The sequence below is a fragment of the Triticum urartu genome, chromosome 5A (assembly GCF_056163025.1).
Source record: "Triticum urartu cultivar PI428250 chromosome 5A, HENAU_Tu73, whole genome shotgun sequence".
In the NCBI taxonomy this organism is placed as follows: domain Eukaryota; kingdom Viridiplantae; phylum Streptophyta; class Magnoliopsida; order Poales; family Poaceae; genus Triticum; species Triticum urartu.
In genome coordinates this window covers 420,917,649-420,938,249 of record NC_141877.1, presented here as the reverse complement: position 1 = coordinate 420,938,249, position 20,601 = coordinate 420,917,649, and the positions used below count along the sequence as shown (strand labels likewise).

Genomic DNA, 20,601 nt, shown 5'->3' with positions numbered 1-20,601 from the left:
CATTGTGGTGTGCCAGTGAACAAGTCTGTGAAGGTCTTGGAAATCTACCTTGAAGACTTACACGAGTGATTGGGCGAGGTCTGAGGGCCTTAGCTCAAGAGCAATACGGTGAGGACTGTGTGTCCTCTGAGTTCCGACTCAGCCACCTCAACCAGACGTATAGTTGATGCAACAATTAGAATTGGTCTACCAAATTGCATTGTCTTCACCAAGGCAACATGGTTTCAAATTCCTCACCCTCTCTTACATTATTCCGCTACTGAAGAATTTGTGATCTATGCTCTGACGAATTTGAACTGAAGAATTTCATCACGCTATCTTTCATTTTCTCAGTTCATATTCTTCATGCTTGTATGACCGTATGATTGCATCTTCTTCATTCTTACGTATCCTGATTGCATGTACTCTGATTCTGTGATGACTTAGTCTCCCTCGTGTTTCTATTTCTTCACTCCGATCTTCGTCAAATTCATCAGGTTTTGATGAATTTGTAAAATTCTCCCATTCACACCCCCCCTGGGAGATAACAGGCCTTCTCAGGTTCCCATTTGAGACACATCTCTCTCTCTCTCTCTTCTCCAACTCTATTTTCTCCCTCTCAATTTTCAACTTGTTGCTCGGAATTTACAACTTATTCTTCACCATCTATCTATCTCAATCCATGCTTTTTGCGCATCAAACATGAGCTTGTACCTATCGTCTTTCTTATTTTTTCCTTGTGAAAAAAGATGCATGACCATGTGTTGGACATTTGTCGCTGCAGAGTCACAAGCGTCCCTCCAAATCTCTCACTTGTTTTCCATCACTTGCCGGTTATTCATTGGCACGGTGCCTTTTTCACTCTCCCCTATTGATTGGTGGGAGCTTGAGCCGTCATTATTTCTCTTGTTGGCCTTGAGATATTCCACAAGTTGTGTCCAATTTGATTTACCATCCAATAATACCCAACAATGTCTAAAATCAAATGGCTTATTCTCCATTTGGTGGTACATAGTGGCCGCCACCTCTGTCTAGCAAACAGTAAGTATAATAATAAGAACGCAACAAAAAACAAGAAATTCAAATGACAGCAATTCAACTTATGTGAGTTGACACTCCCATCCCACTTTGATTGCGGCCAATCACTTGTCCATAATAGCCGACATACTTATTCACGTTCTCTTGAATGATGGATCATCGATGTTGGAGAGATGCTACATTGCGGATGGTAATGATAGAACACAGCTCCACATATTTCTTGTGTTCATGATAATGCTTGCCAAATCTTCTCCTAATACCTGTTGCCATTTTGCATTGTGCCACATATAGGATTCATGTTTGTGGCCAACCAAGTTTTAACCAATAAGATATCCTCAAATGTTATGAATGTCGGACCTCTTGCCTTGGGTATCTTTGCCTTTCTTTTCTTGTTAGTGTGCGATGTTCCGCCAACTTCAAATGTAGGACAATTTGGATCCCCAAGTCATACTCCATTTTTCTAGGTTCTTGATTCTCATTGATCATGTCCGACATGATATTGTCGTATAATTATCATGATTGCAAATAAACTAACGGCATATGCAACAAATTCATGCAGTGACATATGCAGCTAGCTGATTCAATCATGTATGTAATGTATTGATCGAAAAGGAGCAAAAATGTATCGTGTTCTGCATCGACATTCCATCAAACAGGACGTGGGCAGACCGGGTGCTACTCGCACTTGTTCGTGCCCGTTGGAGCTGCGGCGAGTCACACACCTCGTCCTTCGCCGCCTACGTTGGCGGAAAACACTCCGAAATCACCCATCTGGTCATCAGATCGTCGCCATTCGCGAGCAGTCGGATCGTCGCCATTCGCGAGCAGGGCCGACGACCCTTCCTTGTGGGCGGCAGGATGGACGCGGTTTGAAGGGGCAAAAGGGGACACATCCTCCTCGAGGTCCACAACATCGTTGGTCGGAACTCCTTGTGCCGATGCTTCCTTCGCCACTCCCTCTGGGCGATGTTCTTTGGCTCGCGACTCGGCGCCACAAATGCGCCAAGGCAACATCCGTGGGAGCGGTGGGAGACGGGGTTCCTGGCGACGACATCTAGGGCGGTCGATGAGGGCCGGCGGCGTGGATGGAGAGCAAGGGTGGATATGGGCTAGATACGAGGGGTGCCGGCGCCTAGACGTATAGGGCCGGTATGAAAAGGCCCATACAAAATTACGATTTTATGACTCATTGACCGGGCCGTTCTCCACAGGTGTTTGGGAAGCCCAGCTATACATGCTACAACGTTGCTTCCCCCCTCCTCTGCTTTTTCTCTCCTTCGAGGTGGCGGATGCCGGATTGAGAGCAGTGCCGCAGGCCACCCAACCACCCCCCTCAAGCCGATGAGGGGGGCTTTCATCCTCGCCGCCGCTTTCTTCCTCGGGGCTGCGTCTCTGTTCTTCGCTGTTTTGGAGGAGGATCGGGTTTGGGTTGTTGATCCTTCTGTCATCGGCCGAAAGGTACGGCCTTTCGCCGGCACAAATTTCGATTTTTTTTCTCCCTCTCACATTGTCGGCATCTGCAGGCGTTGGGAGGTGCATGGCCATGGCTTCCCTCTTCCGAAGCGGTGCTGAAGCATGGCGTCCCCTCTCCCCCGGAGCCGGAGACAACGCTGCTGCAAGGCGTCGAAGCGGTGCTTCCGCGCGGCAACTTCTCTCTGCCGGAAACAGCGGTCCTACACGGCCACGGCGTCCCCTCTTCCCCGGAGCCGGAGACAACGCTGCTGCAAGGCGTCGAAGCGGCGCTTCCGCGCGGCAACTTCTCTCTGCCGGAAACAGCGGTCATACACGGCCACGGCGTCCCTTCTTCCACGCCACCGGAAGCAGGGTCGCCGGCTCTGCTGCATCGGTTCAACAGTTCCAAGGCAAAAGTGACGGCAGATGAAGGTGGAATGCTCGGACTCGGAGATGGAAAGGTTGCGGCGCCGGTGGTGAAGCGCAGGCGGAAGGCATGTCCTTTTTTTACTGCAGTTTGCCGATATGCTTTCCCTGCGTCGCCGCTCCTCCTCAGTCCTCACAATTTTCTGCAGGTTTTCCAGGCCAGCAATGGAGATGCATCACCACCACCACCACCCCCCAACCCATGGAGGAGAGAAAGACCAAAAAAGTCCTAACTTCCATCGGTAAGCAGCTGGGATAGCATGGACCGAATATAACTTTGCTATTAACTTGAAAAAGAACACTGATTTCTGTTCGACTTCTTCCCGTTCGTCCTCCGTACACGCCAATCTGTTGATCTCTCTTGTGCCTTCCTTCTCCTAGAGAAGAAAGCAATGTTCAGTAGTAATTTTTCTGCAGTATTTCGCTGTACAGTAGTGCTTGCTACTGCTTGGTCTCTAAAATAGCGCTTGCTACAGCTTGTTATGCAGTACTTCATTAGCTTGATACTACATGTTGAATATTTTGGTTTGGTCTAAAGCTAACGATAAGAAAAACTAGAGAAAAAGCTAAGGACTTGATATGAAACATCATTTAGTCAATTGGGGGGAGGTTTGTAGACCTAAGGATCAAGTGGGGCTGGGACTAGTGGATTTAAAGGTTATGAATATCTGCTTACTATGTAAATGGCTATGGAAACTTGAAAACAGTTGAGGTATTTGACAGGATCGCCTTAGGACAAAATACAATAACAAATCTAAGTTATCCTTGTGCAAGAATAATGCTTGTATCTCTCATTTTTGGCAAGGCCGGATGAAGGTCCTGTTTAACTATATGCAAGTTCTGAAATTTAGTGCTCGGTGTACCTTACCAACAAATGAGCCTTCACTGTCAAATTCCTCAAATTTGCATGATGTGGCTTCATTTCTGATGTTGGGGTCAACTTCTGCATAGGCTTGACCGCCAAAGTCCTCATTTTGCAAAACTTGCAAACCTGCAACCACATTCACAATTCATTTCGGTGTCAACTTCCTCTGTTTGAAAAGTCCTTCAGTGCCAGCTTTTCTTTGAGACAAACTTCTGCATACTCATTTCCATTTGGGGAGCCCAATGACCTGCATTATTTTGGAGTGGGAGGAGGGTCAGCAATGATGCTCACAAATATCGTTTCCTTTTTCTAATGTTCCTTCAGTAACATCTATATATGGCACTAATACAAAATCTCCAAATTGATTTTTACCAAGGATAAGATAGTAGTAGTGATTTTTTAGTTTGCTACTACCTGCTCTTCTTTTACATGTTCACTTGCTACTACAAGTTCTGCACTGTTTTTTGTATGGCAAAACGTATGCATCCTTGTAAGTTTTGAACCGTGCTATCCTGTTCTGTTTGGCGCCAAGCCTCCGGCCGTAGGGTTATTCCCTCACAGAAATTAGAGTTATTTTTCCAGTTAATAGCAGAGTTAAGGACAAGGAATGTAGAGCTTTTGGAATTGGGTGGACGGCAGATCTTGCTAGCTACAGCATGGTTACAGTAGCAACGCAACTGCAGAGGAGCCAAACTCCTTATTTTGTGGGTTGAATGCATTGATTTTAGTCCTTACAAATCCTTCATTTGATATAAAGGTTTTATTTTTGTAACTTTATCATTATATGGCTGGTTTTATTTTTGTAACTTTATCATTATATGGCTAATTTGTGATTTAATTTTAGGGTGCATGCTCACGATCCTCGTGTACTGCAATCCTATCATTGTCTACTGGAGCACTAGAAGCAGTATGGCGATGACCGCTGCATTTTGCACTACGATCGACTTCATCGGATCTGCGATGGGGACAGGAGCTTGGCTACTGTTTGCTGTTGTGCAATTGCATGGGGAAGATGGAAAAACAGTTGGAGTCGAGGCAGTCATATCAAATGCTGTCGGGCTTGCTCCACTTACAATTTTCATTACCATCAAAGTGGCTGTGCCTAGAAACTTGAACGCGATGGTAATATAATAGCATACCTTTCTGTCTATCTCGAATCATGTATGTTTATTCAGATTTCTTTGCATACTTGTTTTTCCATATAAAATATGCTCATGTGTGACTCCAGGTATGCTTCGGGTCCTTGATTGGGTTTGCCAGTATCATTGGCGTGAGTGTGTCCTTTGCACTCTTTGGACCAATTCAGAGGGACTCGATTGCAGCACATGACATCGCTCTTGTTGCTACGGTTCTCCAGATTATTTCTCAGATACTACCCTATGTCAGTGTGGTAAGTTTGCTTAATGCCTGAAAAATCAATATATTTTAAATCATGTGTTGCAGTCCATTTGAAAGTCTATACAAGTCTTTATTTAGTCTGAATTACTTTGAATTTGTCTTTCAATTACAGTATGGTCTTTTCCATCCACCTGTCGATCCACCAGGACCTGTCCATATTCGGAACATGAGACCGCTGCTAGTCTATTCAAGGGGATCCAATTTTGTGATATCCCTCTTTTGGGCTATGTATGCTACTTACCTACCAACACACTATGTTTGAGGTAAGATTAGAAAGACTCACATATATGAAATTTCAGGTCACGAATGTCTTCAGCACCGTTATCTCATTCATTCATCTGGTGTTGTATCATTGTGCAATTTCAGGCCGCGAATGTCTTCAGTACCATTTTGGGCTTCGGATCGTTGTGTTTTCACCTATTGTATGCGCTCAACCTGGCCCTGTAAGATCAGAATGAAAGTCATGAAAGCTGATGATAAATCAAAGTGAATGCCAATGCAGGAGTTATTTAGCAGTGAGGTTGTCGTGAATGCCTTCTAATTCAAAACTAGTAGTGTGGTGTGTTTTTTTAGCTGGAAAATGTTGTTGTGCACCAAAGAACTGTGGTATTTGATATTGGTGTACGGTCATTTTTGGAGGATTGTTGTTAGGTGACAATGATCTAGGACTTGTTGCCAGATTTGGTTGTTTGGTAGGAAGATTTTAAATCGCTAGTTCTTGTTCTTCATGTCCTCTGTGATAGCCGGTCTTTTCTATCTATCTAGTTATTACTACTATGTTTTCTTTCCTACCTGGAGGGTCATAGCAGCACGCTGCTGCCCGCCCACCTCGTCAAGGGTCCAGCACGCTGTTCTAGGGAGGAGTTTTTTTTCAGTTTCCTATTTTAGCGCATGCTTCCGATTTCTGAAAATTCTAAATTCTGGATTTCACTTGGCCCAAAATGGACCGGTTGCTAAATCCTGTCATGCTAAGTGCTTATAGATTGGTGTCACCAGCCAGTAAAAATTGTTTAATCCTTGTACATGTGCCATGTATGTCACCAGCCTTGAGCTTATAGTATGCTACCATGAATGACTGAAGCTATTCCTTTCGTCGGTGTGTATGGAAACAATTCTTCTACCTATATATTTGAAACATTGTTTTGATGGGTTCCTCTCTTAGTCATTTTTATTGGACCGTGCAACCAGTTTGTCCTAAGACTCATGTTTGCTGGTTCATGGGATGCAATGGTGTGGGTGAAAACTGGCTTATGATTTGTTTCATTCATTGACTAGCTAGTGCCTGAAAGCGGTTAAGCTGGTCTTTGGTCCTCCATTGGGCCAATAAGCCAGGTTTGGGAGAACACTTCGAAAGATGGTTGTTCGGTAATTAGATTAACTAGTACATGCATCCGTGCTGCCGCACGACCCAGTAATTTTAAAATATAAGTATTTGAAATTATGTAAAGATATACATATCATGACTAATCTTTTATCTTTCTCTCATTTGCTCATTTTATATGTTTATAACACAATACTCATGTGTATGCTTTCTTATCTAGTGTATTCAGTTGAGAATTTTAGCTTCAGATATGAATTTGTCCTGGAAATCGTGATGCTCACCTCATCATGCATATACGTATATCGTCTGCAGAGTGACACATGTCATTCATGCATACCTTTATTTAGTTTTTGAAAAAAAATCTCATTAATGACAAAAGTGAGTAATTTAGAAGCATTGAAGTATTTTGGGATATTTTTTATAATGACATGTGTACGTGATCTAGATTTCGGTGTTACTTCAGGTTATTTTTGCGGAGGTAGGTAACTTAGGTGCAAATTTAGTGGTTGCTTTAAACTTTACGTTTATTTTACATGATGGCTGTGATGGGCAATTTAGATCGGGTTTTAAGAATTTACTTTAGACTATTTTTATAATTACAGAAGTGGTTAATTTTTGAGAAAACATAACAGACCTGATGGCTATTATTGTCAATGATGATTAAAGTCTACCGAATAGATGGCTGGATGTTCTGATTTTTGTGGAAATTTCTTTGATTTGTCCTCTTTTTTTTTAGCGGTCTCACGAGGATTAACATGGAAGCAATTAGTAATAGTAAGATGCAGATTTTTAAATAAGGTCCTTTAATTATCTATGCAAGTTTTGGAGTGTTTCTTTTTTCTTTGTTTCATAGTTTTCTCTTTGGTATCTCGGTGTCATCCATTGGCATGGTTCTGCTCTTAGATTCTAGTCTACAATGTTTACATGTTATATATTTCAGTTATTAGAGAGCAAAAAAGATAGGAGGTCTCCCTTCCTGTTCCCTCAAAAGACAAAAACATAGTTCAGAATTGCTCTTTCCAGCCGCTCATTTCAGTCTGTTTCGACTTTTCTAAATGTGAATTTACTTATGAATTTCCCTTTTGGCATTGTACAATATGTAGTCCTGCTGGGATGTTTCCATGGCCAGCTCTCATGTGCCATTCATATTCCTGCTAGCTGCTCACCAATTTCACTCTGTTTCAACCCCCTCCCCACCTGCAGTATAAAACCAATAATTCTTATACTGTGTGATGTGCATCCCAAACATCTAAATCTGTTCTGCAGCTAATTTGCTAGTTCTTTACTCCGGTCATTATTGAATTTCTTGATGATGGGACACCAGGCAAAGTTGGGTTGGCAAGCTGAGATTTGTTTGTGTATGTCATCATAATGGCCTCCTTTACAGATGCATTTGGAAACTTTGTACGGGTGTTACTGGATTTCTTCAAAGGTTTAATTTTGGAGTATTCTAAGTTCCAGTTTCCTATATGCATGTGCCTGGCATTTGGCACTTACTAGTATACATCTGAAGTTTGGATAAGAAGTATGTTGTCAATATTATCTTGAGGAAGGCAGGAAGCTAGGATCTCTTTTGGTTATTTAAATGTCTCGCCGCATAACTAGTTCGAGTGGAATGAAGCTATTCTGCAAGTTTTATACATTGGTCGTGCCCATTCAGTATACAGTTGACCTTTTTTTGGCTATAATTCATAGCATAATATTCACTGCTTGTTCATCTCCACAAGCAATGCCAAGTTTTCAACAGTTTGCACGAAAGGCAACTTCTGATTGCTTTATCTGCTCAGGTGAACAAAATTGTGTGCAAGCATATTCCATGCTGCTCAGCATAATTAACATGAGACCGCCCCTCTGCTTTTCTTACTTATTCCGACGGAATTTGATATATGTTAATATTAGCTCCAATTACTCGAATGGAAAATTCTATGTCCCCTTTTTCTTAGTTTTTGTAACTTAACAACATCCTTTATTATCATCTGATATATGGAAGTATCTGTATTTTTTTAAAAGATTTCTTACTAAGTAGACATACCTTGAGCCAAGCAAAGAGGTGCAACAGTGCATATATATGGGAGACCATGTACCTCGCTCTCCAAGTCCACATATTAGCTGTTTATACCGTTGGTTTTGTAAGCCTGATGCAACTGAAAACTGCGTACCTACCCTCTTCTGTAAGTCTGATGCACCTGAAAGGCTGAAACCCAATGGATGTGCTTTAAGCGCTAGGCTACTGGTACAGAAATATGACATCTCACCATCTTATATGCCTAATTTGTGTCTGGCTCAAGAATACTCCCTCCGTTCCAAATTAGTTGACTCAGATTTGTCTAGATACGGATATATCTAGACATGTTTTAGTGTTAGATACATCCGCTGGTGTGTGCATACATGTGTTTGAGCTGCTTCTGCTTTTGTGTGCGTACATGCAACACATGTGTGAGGTGATTAGCTTAGACAACACATGTTTTTTATGGGATTAGGTTCATCTGTGAACTCCTAAAAAGACAGATGTGCATGTTCTTTATCCTTTTTTCAGATGTTACAGTTGCACACAATCACCCATACAGTTGCCTAAAACCATGTATCCAGTTGCCCGATCCTCATGAACAGAAATATTACAAAGACCATAATTTGGCTAATATTTAAAGGTTTTAAATACCTTTCAATTAAGATTGTGTCATAGATATGCATCAAAAATTTCATCTCCTCGGGATGGGATCCCTTGGTATGGTCGTAAATACTTGACGAATAATCATAGAGGGGGAGTGGTGTGGAGCTGGTCATGGGGACATAACTAAAACCACGAAGTGTTTTTAGGGGATTAACTTTATTTATGAGCCCCCTCCAAAAATGAATATGTGTATGTTCTTTATCCACTTTTTAGGTGTCATAGTTGCTTACAATCAGCATACTGTTGCCTAAAACCATGTATCCAATTGCCCATAATGAATCATACTGTTGCCTAAAGCCATGTATCCAGTTTCCCACAATCAGCCATATAGTTGTCTAAAAGCATGTATTCAGTTGCCCAATCCTCGTAAACAGAAACATTACCAAGACCATAATTTGGCTTATATGTAAAGGTTTTAGATATCTTTCAAGTTTGTGTCATACAGATGCGTCAAGAATTTATCTCCTCGGGATGGGATCCTTTAGCATGATCGTAAATACTTGGCGAATAATCATAGAGGGGAAGGATGGTGGAGTTGGTCATGGGGACGTAACTAAAACCATGAAGTATTTTTAGAAGATTAAATTTATCTATGAACCCTTCAAAAATGAACATGTGTATGTTCTTTATCCCTTTTTCAGGCATCATAGTTGCCCACAGTCAACTATACAGTTGCCTAAAATCAAGTATCCAGTTGCCCACAATCAACCATACAATTTGCCTAAAACCATGTATCCAGTTGCCCAATCCTCATAAAAAGAAACATTACCAAGACCATCATTTGGTAAATATCTGAAGTTTTTAGATACCTACAATTAAGTTTGTGTCAAGATTTTCCTCTCCTCGGGTGGGATACCTTGGTGCGACCGTTGAGGGGGAGCCGGATGGAACTGGTCTGGTTTCCTAGCCGGAGATATGGGGCACATGACTATGTGTGTGTGAGTGTGTGTGTGTGTGTGTGTGTGTGAGTGTGAGTGTGTGTGTGTGTGTGTGTTTCTCCTCTGCAACCGCCTAGTTACCCAAGAAAAACTATGAAGTGTCAGGGACATCTGCTTGTTTCTGCTACAACAGTTTCCCACCTTTTGCGTTTCTTTGTAATTGAGTTGCTTTGATCTTCTGCTACAACATACGAGAAGGTGGATGAGAGGGGAGAGTAGATCGAATATTTATGCATAAATTAAGGCTATTCAAGTTGCTCATACATTTTTACCTCTGCCTAAAGTAGATGCTAGGGAAGTTGCTTGGTTTTGCTAGGACAATTGCTTGGTTTTGCTAGGGCAGTTGCTTTTTTTCTAGAACAATTGAGTTACAAGCAAAAGGGCCGCTCAACCTGATGCTTCACAAGGCAAAATGGTGGATCAACATGAGGTACCTGTAGTTTTTTCAGATTTTTTTGATGAAACAATGAAGATGAAGAAGGAAGGCAACCGGAACAGACGAAGAGAGGTGGATAGGAAGTAATTCTAAAAAATATTGTATTAGTTGCATCACACGATAGAGGGAGTTACTCCTGTTCTAAAAGATACAATGTTAGTAGATTAAGTTGCATCGGAATATATATGGAGCTGATCTGTTCACATCAACAGTTGCACAAAAATGCAAGGAACACATTTTTGTTTTTTTAATGGTTGCCCATGAATCACACTGCAGTTGCCCGTGTTAGACAATATATATGCATTAGTGCCACCTATATATGTTGTCTCTACTTGTTGTTTTTTGGTTCTTTTTTTTGCACAAGGTTGTCTGATATTACTGCAAGGAGCTTATGGGGCAACAACCCCTCTTTTCATGCATGACACTAGTTGCTTCAAATTTTACTAGAGTTGTCTGAAATCATAGCAAAGTTGTTCAATGCTTTTTACTTTTGCATAGGGGTTGCATACTATTTTGTACTGCAAGAAACTTATATGGAGCAGCAAACCTTTTTTACATGCCTGATGGTAGTTGTACTCATTGGATGGTTAAAAATATCAAGAGAGGCCGATTCTGATATTTGGGACGTATTGGTGATCCATGTTGAAGTTGTCCTTATGGTAGGCGATTCAGGGGTGAAGCTAGACAAGTGGTAGTCATGGTAACCAACTTACAAGGATCCTTCGTTGATAGGTAGTCATACTAGGGTGGAAAAGGAGTTGCTTTTTTATTGCACTAAAGTTGCCTCTGTAGCACACAAAGTTGCTCAGAAAAAAAGTTTGTCGAAACCTACTCATATGGGATCTAGTTTTGAAGAACTCGTCGCGAGAAACCCAACGGTGCAAACGGATTTGAATTTTGACATTCTAATCAAAAGTTATAAGTTTTTAAAGTTTTTGATCCCTTAATAAATGCAGTTGGGATAGTTATGCGCGCGCATTCGGTTTCCTTTTTTGATTGCCTAGCTGGCGCGCAGGGTGGTCCTTTCTTATATGGGAGAGCGCTCGCTCCCGCATACGAGCGCACGAGCGCCAGCGAGCCACATCCCTGTTGTTTTACTCTCCAAGTTAGGGAGTTCTTCTTTATCTCAAAATATAAAGCATGAATTGTGCATGTCTTGCTAGTAACACTTGAAGGCCCCCAATGAATCATCTACATTAATCCTCAGAGAGGTGCTAGAAAAAGAAGGTAAACCCTATAAATTCTCACAAGAGAAGAGAAAGATTTGGCCATCAACTTGCCATACCAGTCATTTGATAACACACTCGCATCTAGGAATCTGACCGGATTGTGCCCCAGACCCGGTATGTGGCTCGGTTGGTGTTTCCGATTTTTGATGTTAGGTTTAGGTGAGTGGTTTGGATAGTGGCCCAGCTAGTATCCCTTCATCATATGGATAGGAGTAGCGGCATATATTGCCAAGATGGTGGATTCAGGTTTATTGTTTGTAATACTTTGTAAGGTCCTCAAAAATAATCAATAAAGTGGCCGTATGCATCTCTCAGATGCAGAGGCCGGGGTCATCCTCCATTTCTAAAAAAAACTCGCATCTAGGAAGACACTCGCTGTCTGGTAAATAATAATTAACTAGCGGTAAGTATGATCGACCGTCGATGGAGTTACTCCTATCTAGGTTGAATCACGGCCATTGGACCACTGAATCGTTATCTGAAGAAAATGACACCTGAACTGAAGATGCAGGCCAGTACTGAAGGTGCCTGACAATGTCCCCTCCAAAGCTTCGACATGTCCTTATGGCGATGATGTCGAAGGTGAAGCACGCCACTGGTCGCTTGTCTCGCGGAAAAACGCTGGGAATGTGTACTTGTTGAAGTATGCGTGTTCCCAAGTCGCTTCTTCATGTGAAAGGTTGGTGCAAGTTTTGCCAAGGTAGTTGTCGGACCTGTAAGATCATGGGTGGTGAAATCTTGAGAGTAGCATCAGTGTTTACAATAGGCATACCAGGGCTAGGAATGGCATGCTTGCCCGTCTCACATGGAAAACTGGGTGGATCTTTGTGTGGCCAGGGAATTGCACATAATTTGTAAGGCTTTACATTGCCCAATTTCTTAATTATGGCAAAAGGACCATACTAGTATTTTTTGTGTTGTAATTTGATTCCGTGAAATCCAGAAGCAGCCGTACGATAAGGTTCCATCTTTAAGCAGACCCTCTTCATTCTGTTTTGTGCCTGCTGAATGTTGTTTCAGCTGCTCATTCATTCGTTTGTTGGATCACGGAAGTGTTATCTGAAGAAAATGGCACCTGAACTGAAAGATGCAGGCCAGTACGGAAAGGTGGCTGACAATAGATGAGTCTTGGAAACAAAAAAAACTGCTTTGAGATTGGGAAAGGCACGTGGCACCTTCCAGAGAGGGTCTTAACTTGATGAAGAGATAGAACCGGTCGGTCAGTTGGGGATCGATACGCAACGCACTCAGGACGTAAAAGAGCTCCGCCGCCCAAGTCCCCTCTGTACTGCAGCCTCCGCCTCGCTGGATCCTCAGTCCGCCGCCGCCGCCGCCGCGGTTCGGAAGCGAATCTCTCATTTTCTTTCTTCTGTGTCGGTAAGGGCATATACAATGGTTGATAAGACAGTCTTATCTTAAGTCTTGCATGCAATTTAGAGATGACAAAAAAGTATGTCTACAATGGGTTATATCTTAGCCTTATCTTCAATAATTAGCAATTTCTTAAAACATGATGAGACAAATTGTGCTAAAAGATCATCTCTTGTCTTATCTTAAATAAGAGAAGACAAGTCCTTTCTTACGAGTTCTCTCTCCTCCACCTCATCATTAATCCTACATGGCACTCCTAAGATAGCACCATTGTACATGCCGTAATTAATCTAAGCTTGAAGTTTGCATCGATTTCTCTTGGTCCATTCTACTCCTACGTACGGATTGGCCTCTCTTTTCCCCACGGGCGGATTGGCCTAAGATCCGCCCACCTCCTACCCGGCCGGAAGCTGGCGCCACTGGCAGCTGGAGTTACTCGGAGGGGGAGTATGTGTTATGTTCACCTCCTCGCTGTATAGGGGATGCAGCCGAGACTCTTGAGAAATTGCCTTCTCAAAAGGAAAAAGCTTACCTTCTGCCGACCGATCGCGCGCACTCGTCCGCCGGCTTCGTGGTCGTTTGATCATGTGTTCATCAGACGGTCGACAGCGTTCTCGTGTCCGTCGAAGCCGCGTCTGTTTTTCTGCAACTCACCTGTTGTTTCAAGACAGTCATTCCTGCAGCTGGGTAATAGTAGGGGGGCTCGTCTGTAAGTCACATCTGTTTTCCTGCAACTCACATGTTGTTTTAAGACAGTCATTCCTACAACTAGGTAACAGTAGGGGGGGTTTGGGGCCCCTCTGGATTAGAGGGCGAGCGGCTGGATTTGGGAGCCGGCGGATGGGCGCGGTGGCACAAGGCATTGGGCCACCAGGCCTTATCCACCACGGTGGCGACGACGACTTGCTCGAGATCGGCAGTCGCCGGCATCAACTCAAGCAGGTACCATTCAGAGATCGGCGGTTTCTGCAACAAATATTTTGTTTCAGAAATAAAAGAAGATTCAGTGGTGAAGTTTTTTGTCAGCAATAGGGTTTTGTTTTAGAAAATTTCTGCAACGTAGGTCTTGTTTCAGAAAAATAATAATTCGACAGCGAAGTTTTTTTTCCTGCAACATGGGTCTTGCTTCAGAAACATAGCCCCAGTTGCAGAAAGCGTTGGAGGGGCACACGATGTTAGAGCGTACGAGGCCAAGCATTGCAACACGATGCATGTTTCAGAAACATAGCTTCAGTTGCAGAAATCGTTAAAGAAGTGCCCATCGTGGGAGCTCGTCGCTGTCATGCTGGAGTAGAGGCTGCGGCTGTTCTCGAAGCAGCCCCCCTCGGTGAGCTCGATTTGCATCAGATCCAACCATGATGCACCATTGTGTTGCAGAAACTTTAATTTAGTTCCTGCACGCCGGCGGCGGGCTGATTTTGCGGTGGATAGCCGGTGGTGTCGCGCGAGGCGCAACTCTATCGAGGCGGGGGCAATAGTATTGTTTCCGCAACAGAGCGTTTGTTGCGGGAAATAATAAGTGAGCATGCGAGGTGCGAACACTAGATCCGACGGCTATCAGTTCGACCATCCAACGGCAATCAAGGCGACGGATAAAATCTAAACATCGGCCAGCAGATGCGTAGCGTCGCCCTTCTCAAAACCAAGGCCTAGCAACTTTTTTTTTCTTTTTAACTGAATCGTGTCTCTGGATTAGAGTAAAAGGTAATCCAATTTACCACTTCCATTACCGCTACCACATGTCTCCTTTATAGCCTTTTGCATATATTTTTGTTTAGGGAAAGCACCCGAGCTCTGTTCTGGAGAGATACAGTAGCAGATACAAAGCCTGGGGGCTTCAGGAGCCAAACATGGCGGCCTGGACATAAAACTAGAGACATTCTAGCAATAGTATGAGCATCTACGTTGTACACCCTCGTTTCATGTTTGAAGGAAACATCTCGTAGGACCTTCAACTTGCGTGTGACTTCGGTTAAGATCATCATAGCCTCCTCTCCTTTGCTTCCTTCATAGATATCTAGATACATTCATTTCTGCGACGAGCAATTTGGAACGGAGGGAATACTTCTGACAACCCCTAGAGAATCAGAGGCTATAACAGATTTAGGTCCTGCATCAAGCACAAACTGGACCATAAGCACTCTCCATAACCAACACCAAAGCCTCCAGGTAGGTAGGTACCATCATCAGCACGAAAAATAGCTGCAGCCGTGCACCTGTTGTTCTCATGTGACAATGCAGCATCAACATTACCTTTCACAACACCCTGTGGAGGAGGGATCCAACGCCCAGCGATCCTCGGCTGCCTTTCCTGGTGTCTTCTCGCTTCTGCTGAATCGACCCAACCCAGCTCATGCAAAAAATGCGTTATAAACTTGCATGTATTAAAAGGGCTCTGATAAACATCTTCATGTATGATATCTCGCTTTGCCTTCCAGATCGCCCACAGGGTAGTAATCATCTTCACGTAATCTGTATTGGATAGGAAATCATCCATCTCAAACAACCAGCTTCCAGCATTTGGCTCACAGCAGCTCCTCAATTTATCAGACTTCTTCATCCACTAGTAGTACCCAGACACATCGAGCCATTCTGCACTCTAGTAATGAATGTCTCCACGAATCCTTGCTCCAGCCACAAATGCTGCAAACACTAGTTGATGCCATGTTTCTGTGGTGAGCAACATCTGCAGTGGGTAAGCTTTGGCGCGCAAGCCTCCAAGAAAATACTTTAAATTAGCGGGTATTGTATGCTTCCACATTTTTGTCCATGATCTTTTTTTCTTTTTTTTCATCTCAGACCCACATGCTCGCCCATCCAGCCAGGCCTCACGACAAGTTTTGGTATGCACAAGCATTCTGTAGGCTGATCGAACAGTGAAGCGGCCCTTCTTCTCAAAAAGCCATGTCCATTCATCTTCTAAGTTGATTGCGACGTACTATGTCCACGTCATCGGCAGCATGTGCTTAGCTAGCACCTGATCATTCCATGAATGGGTCGTGTCATCAATGAGTTCACTAACCAACTCTGGTCTTGCTTCTAACAAAGGTTCGATCGGTCGCGTCATCGACTCCCTCGGGAGCCAGCAATAGTTCCAAATATGTGTGGACTGTCCATCTCCAATTCTCCTTATCAGACCTTGCTTGAGCACCTCACGTCCTTCTAGAGTTGATCTCCAAACTTGCAAAGGTTGTGAACCAAGTTGGGTCGATGAGATATCTGAATTAGGGAAATACCTTGCTTTTAAAATCTGGGCACTCAAATTGTTTGGCTTTTGCAACACCCTATGCCCCTCCCTGGACCAAACTTGTGGCTGCTGTACGAGTTGGACGACCCAGCTACTCAAGCCTTGGAGCAAGAAGGATAAAGGCACACCGAAAGGCAAGAAGAAATCAAGGAACTGAAAACTTCTCCTCTGTCTCTGTTCATCCCCTTCAAGCAATCCTTATCTTCTCATGTCACAGCAATAGCCAGTGGCAATGAGACGTGACACCTTTGAAGTGCCAATGTAATTTCAAACCATTTGTGTACGGTATTTCTTTTTTAATGGAAAATCATTTATGTGCAGTTGGTGAACCAAACAGCACTAAAAAGCATCCAGCCATATGTTGTGTTTACGTTCTTTTTCATGTTCTTGTGAAGCTATCGAAGATCGGTTAACATCAATTGATACTCTTATCAAGATACTGAGCAATATCTTGGGTGATGCGTCTCATGCCCGCTCCCGCTTGAGCTAATCTTGACGACCACCATCCGAACGGCCGACGTGCCAAGTCCAAACGTGGTTGCGCAGATGGTTACATTGACTACTTTGACCCAAGGAGCACCTCGCAGCCTCGCTCACCAGCGCCCGACCTAGAAACAGAAGCGGCTGCGCCCAGGAACAGGAAGCCACACGACGGCGGCGCCCAGGTAGCCAGGTGCCTCCCCTCGCCGATCCTTCTGCTCCTCCTCCCACTCCGGCACCCTTTTCCCCGCCGCCGCAGCCACTTCCCCTCCTCCCATGGCCGCCGCATCTCCTCTGCCAGCCTATCTTCTTCTCCCATGGCGCCACGGCCTGGCCTGACCGTCGGCCGCCGCTCCTCCTCCTTTACCCCTGATCCGGCCGCCAGACCCCCTCATACCATGTCCACCGGACCCCCTCATCTCATGTCCGCCGGACCCCCTCATCCTCAGTCGTCGGAGGCCCTCCTCCTCAGCTGCAGGACCCCCCCTCCTCCTATCTTTTCTTCCCTCTCGTTCTTCCCCGTCCCGGCTCTCTCCTTCTCTTCTTCTAGTGTATAACTGAAAAAGAAGCAAACAGTGCCCGGTTTGAGATGCATGGTTTGTTTGCAGCAAAAAGGATTTTTCTTCAGTTTTTGTTCATTTGTTCTAGAAGACTGAGTATTGTTCAGTTTAGCAATGATTAAATGTAAAGGAAACATAAAAAATGTAACTTATATTTTTTCCATAATAATTGATGATAATGATATTTGTTAATTTTTTATATTGCTATATAATCATTCAACTATAGTCCCACATTGTACAAATTTTTATTTGATGCATAAAGCACAAAGCATTATGCAATTCCATAGGTTGACATACAAACAAGATTTGATATTGAAATCTCTATGAGATTCCATGAGTCAGTTTCATGAACATCCAAACAAGCGAATTTGTATTCATGTCCATTACAGTTTCCTCACCGAATTGGTATTGAAACCAATTCAATACAGAGGCCCCCAATACAGACATCCAAACAACACTATAAAGCATCCAGCCATATGTTGTGTTTATGTTCTTTTTCGTGTTCTTGTGCAGCTATTGAAGATCGGTTAACATCAATTGATACTCTTATCAAGATACTGAGCAATATCTTGGGTCATGTGTCTGATGCCCGCTCCCGCTTGCAAAGACGGAGCTAATCTTGACGACCACCATCTGAACGGCCGACGTGCCAAGTCCAAACGTAGCTGCGCGGATGGTTACATTGACTACTTTGAACCCAAGGAGCACCTATTAATTTGCTCATGTGCCTTCGGCTATATATTTGCAATGTGTGTTTTCTGCTTTACTGTGTTGTACACTCCAGTCGCGTCTGGCACAGCCAACGTGGCCCGAGGACCCGGCGACATCTTCGTCCGACTTATAGGACAAAGGGGGCTTGATCTTGGCGCCTCTCCACCGACTTCGTCGGCTTTCCGCCTTGCCATGGACTTCGATCGGACACCACCAACCTACCGGTGCTGCAGCGGAGGAGGCAACTCGTTGCTGCGCGTCTCCTACCATGACATGATCCTGGCATGGGCTCAATTGCCGTATTTTTGCGTCTATGGCGACCGGAGCATTGGCCATGTAGGCACCTTGGAGGTGGAGGCCAAGGCAGACGCCTCCATGTTGCGAGAGGAGGTGCGCAACTTGCTTTGGAGCGAGATTCAGGTCGTGGGTAAGGTCGAGTTCGACGTTGATGGAGAGGTGGCGGGCCTAGGGTATCTTCGCTGCAAGTTCTTCATCCTGAAAGATAAGGCTGCGCATGTGCCCAAGAGCCTGTGCATCCTCCGTCAATAGGCTCGACCTATGTCTTCTAATAAGGGTGTTATATATTCTCCGTTCTGTCACTGGACTAAATTTACTTTTGTAATAGCTGCTATATTCTGCTTTGAAATAAAACTTATTTTCTTCGGAAAATTCTAGCTCAATCCTCCGCGCAGAAGTTCAACGGAAAGTTTTGTCATACTCAGTGTAGGCTTCAGACTTGCATAACAGGTACTCGACTAGGCTAAGCAAGTAGCAGCTCACTTTGGAACTGGAAGCTTGGTCAGCTGGAAGGAAGGTTACTCCACTCAGCTGTTGGAATGATCAGATAGAGTTCCTTTGAGTATATAATGATAGATCCTCTGGATCGGAGTAGGCTAGATCATCCGGTAAACCTACCTTCTGCCTTGCCTTGCGAGCTCAAACCAGCAGTCATGATGATGTTGTGGCGGTGGTGATGGCAGTGAGATGGCGGCGGTGGTGTGTTTCCCATGAGTACCGCGCTAACCTAGATCGGTTGGTAGTGTTGGTGGGGATTGTGGCAGCAATGAACGTCGTCAGTCGTGCCCTGGCCCTCACCTTTGTTTATATATGTGTGAGTCACAGAGGCCCACCAACCATATGAGGGTTGGGCGCCCCCGATCAGGGTGCAGATCTATGGGCCCGGTTGGCCGTTGAGCCCACACGGAGGAGATCAACCTAACATTCTCCCTCTTGATCTCAACTTTACTTTTAACCTTATACTTTCTAGTTTATTTCTTTCATCACATATTGGTACATAGAGCATGTTTCATCGTCACAGCTTACTTGCCGATAGAATCATACGGCTACAACATACGTTTTGTTCAGAAACAAATTATGTTTCTTTTGGGCCTATCCAGGAATCATAAGGCTTTCTCTTAAACCCATGCCGGCTAAGTGTTTCTTGAACACATTGGGTGGTAAGCCTTTCGTTAGCGGATCCGCATGCATATCTTTTGTCCTTATATGCTCGAGACTTATAGTTTGATCTTGGATTTTATCTTTCACAACATAATACTTTATCTCTATTGTTTTGGCAACATTACTCGATTTGTTGTTGTGAGCATAGAATACTGCGGGCTGGTTGTCACAGTACATCTTTAGTGGTTTGTGAATACAATCTACCACTTCCAAGTCGGGTACAAATTTCTTTAGCCATATCCCCTGCCCCGTGGCTTCGAAGCATGCTATGAATTCTGCATACATCATGGATGATGCAACTATCGACTGTTTGGAGCTTTTCCACGAAATAGCTCCCCCGGCGAGGGTGAATACGTATCCTGGCGTGGATTTTCTATCATCTTTGTCCCCCGCAAAATCTGCGTCTGAATACCCTTTTATCTCTAGGGATTCACTTCTCCTGTATATTAGCATGTAGTCCTTCTACCTTGCGCATAACGCAATGCTTTCTTTACCATCTTCCTGTGTTTTATGCTTGGATTCTCTTGATATCTACCGAGTACCCCGGTAATAAAGGCTAAGTCAGGGCGAGTGCACACTTGTGCATACTGTAAGCTGCCAACTGCCGAAGCATATTGTACTGCTTTCATTTGATCGATCTCATACTGGTTCTTAGGACATTGGAATTTTCCAAAACTATCGCCCTTAACTATAGGAGCAGGTGTGACTTTACTCACATGCAAATTATAATTTTTAAGAACCTTTTCTAAATATGCCTTCTGCGATAGTCCTAAGACTCCATTGTTCCTATCTCCAGGGGTACAATGATAATCCGGCCGGGTGTGGGCCCAGGCCGTCAGTGTCTCTTGTGGCCGGCTTCTCCGCTGGCAGCTGGGGCCCGCCGACTGATGGGCCCCGCCGGCTGTCTTGTACTGGGCCGACAGGACACGCCCGCCGATTGCGGGCCTTGCTGGCGGCTCATCACTATAGTCGTGCTTCTAATGACACTTGCTTTGTCGGGGGAGGCGTGGCTACAGTCACG

At 44.1% G+C, this 20,601-nt stretch overlaps 1 protein-coding gene across 2 annotated transcripts; it reads left to right on the top strand.

The window, feature by feature from the left end:
* The first annotated feature begins 12,945 nt into the window (after positions 1–12,945).
* LOC147971700 (uncharacterized) lies at positions 12,946–18,791 on the top strand. Of its 2 annotated transcripts, none has more exons than XM_087526283.1 (2): positions 12,946–13,130; positions 17,925–18,791. In XM_087526283.1, exon 2 carries the CDS (start codon positions 17,988–17,990, stop codon positions 18,669–18,671), a length of 684 nt encoding a protein of 227 aa, XP_087382409.1. In that variant the 5' UTR covers positions 12,946–13,130; positions 17,925–17,987; the 3' UTR covers positions 18,672–18,791. The 2 variants fall into 2 exon arrangements, with proteins under 2 accessions (XP_087382409.1, XP_087382408.1); XM_087526282.1 differs by lacking the exon at positions 12,946–13,130 and adding an exon at positions 14,013–14,066.
* The last annotated feature ends 1,810 nt before the right edge of the window (positions 18,792–20,601 follow it).

Bases quoted from the DNA above. Each gene is read 5' to 3' on its own strand.
- LOC147971700 (XM_087526283.1), top strand. From the start codon at position 17,988: ATGTGTCTGATGCCCGCTCCCGCTTGCAAAGACGGAGCTAATCTTGAC.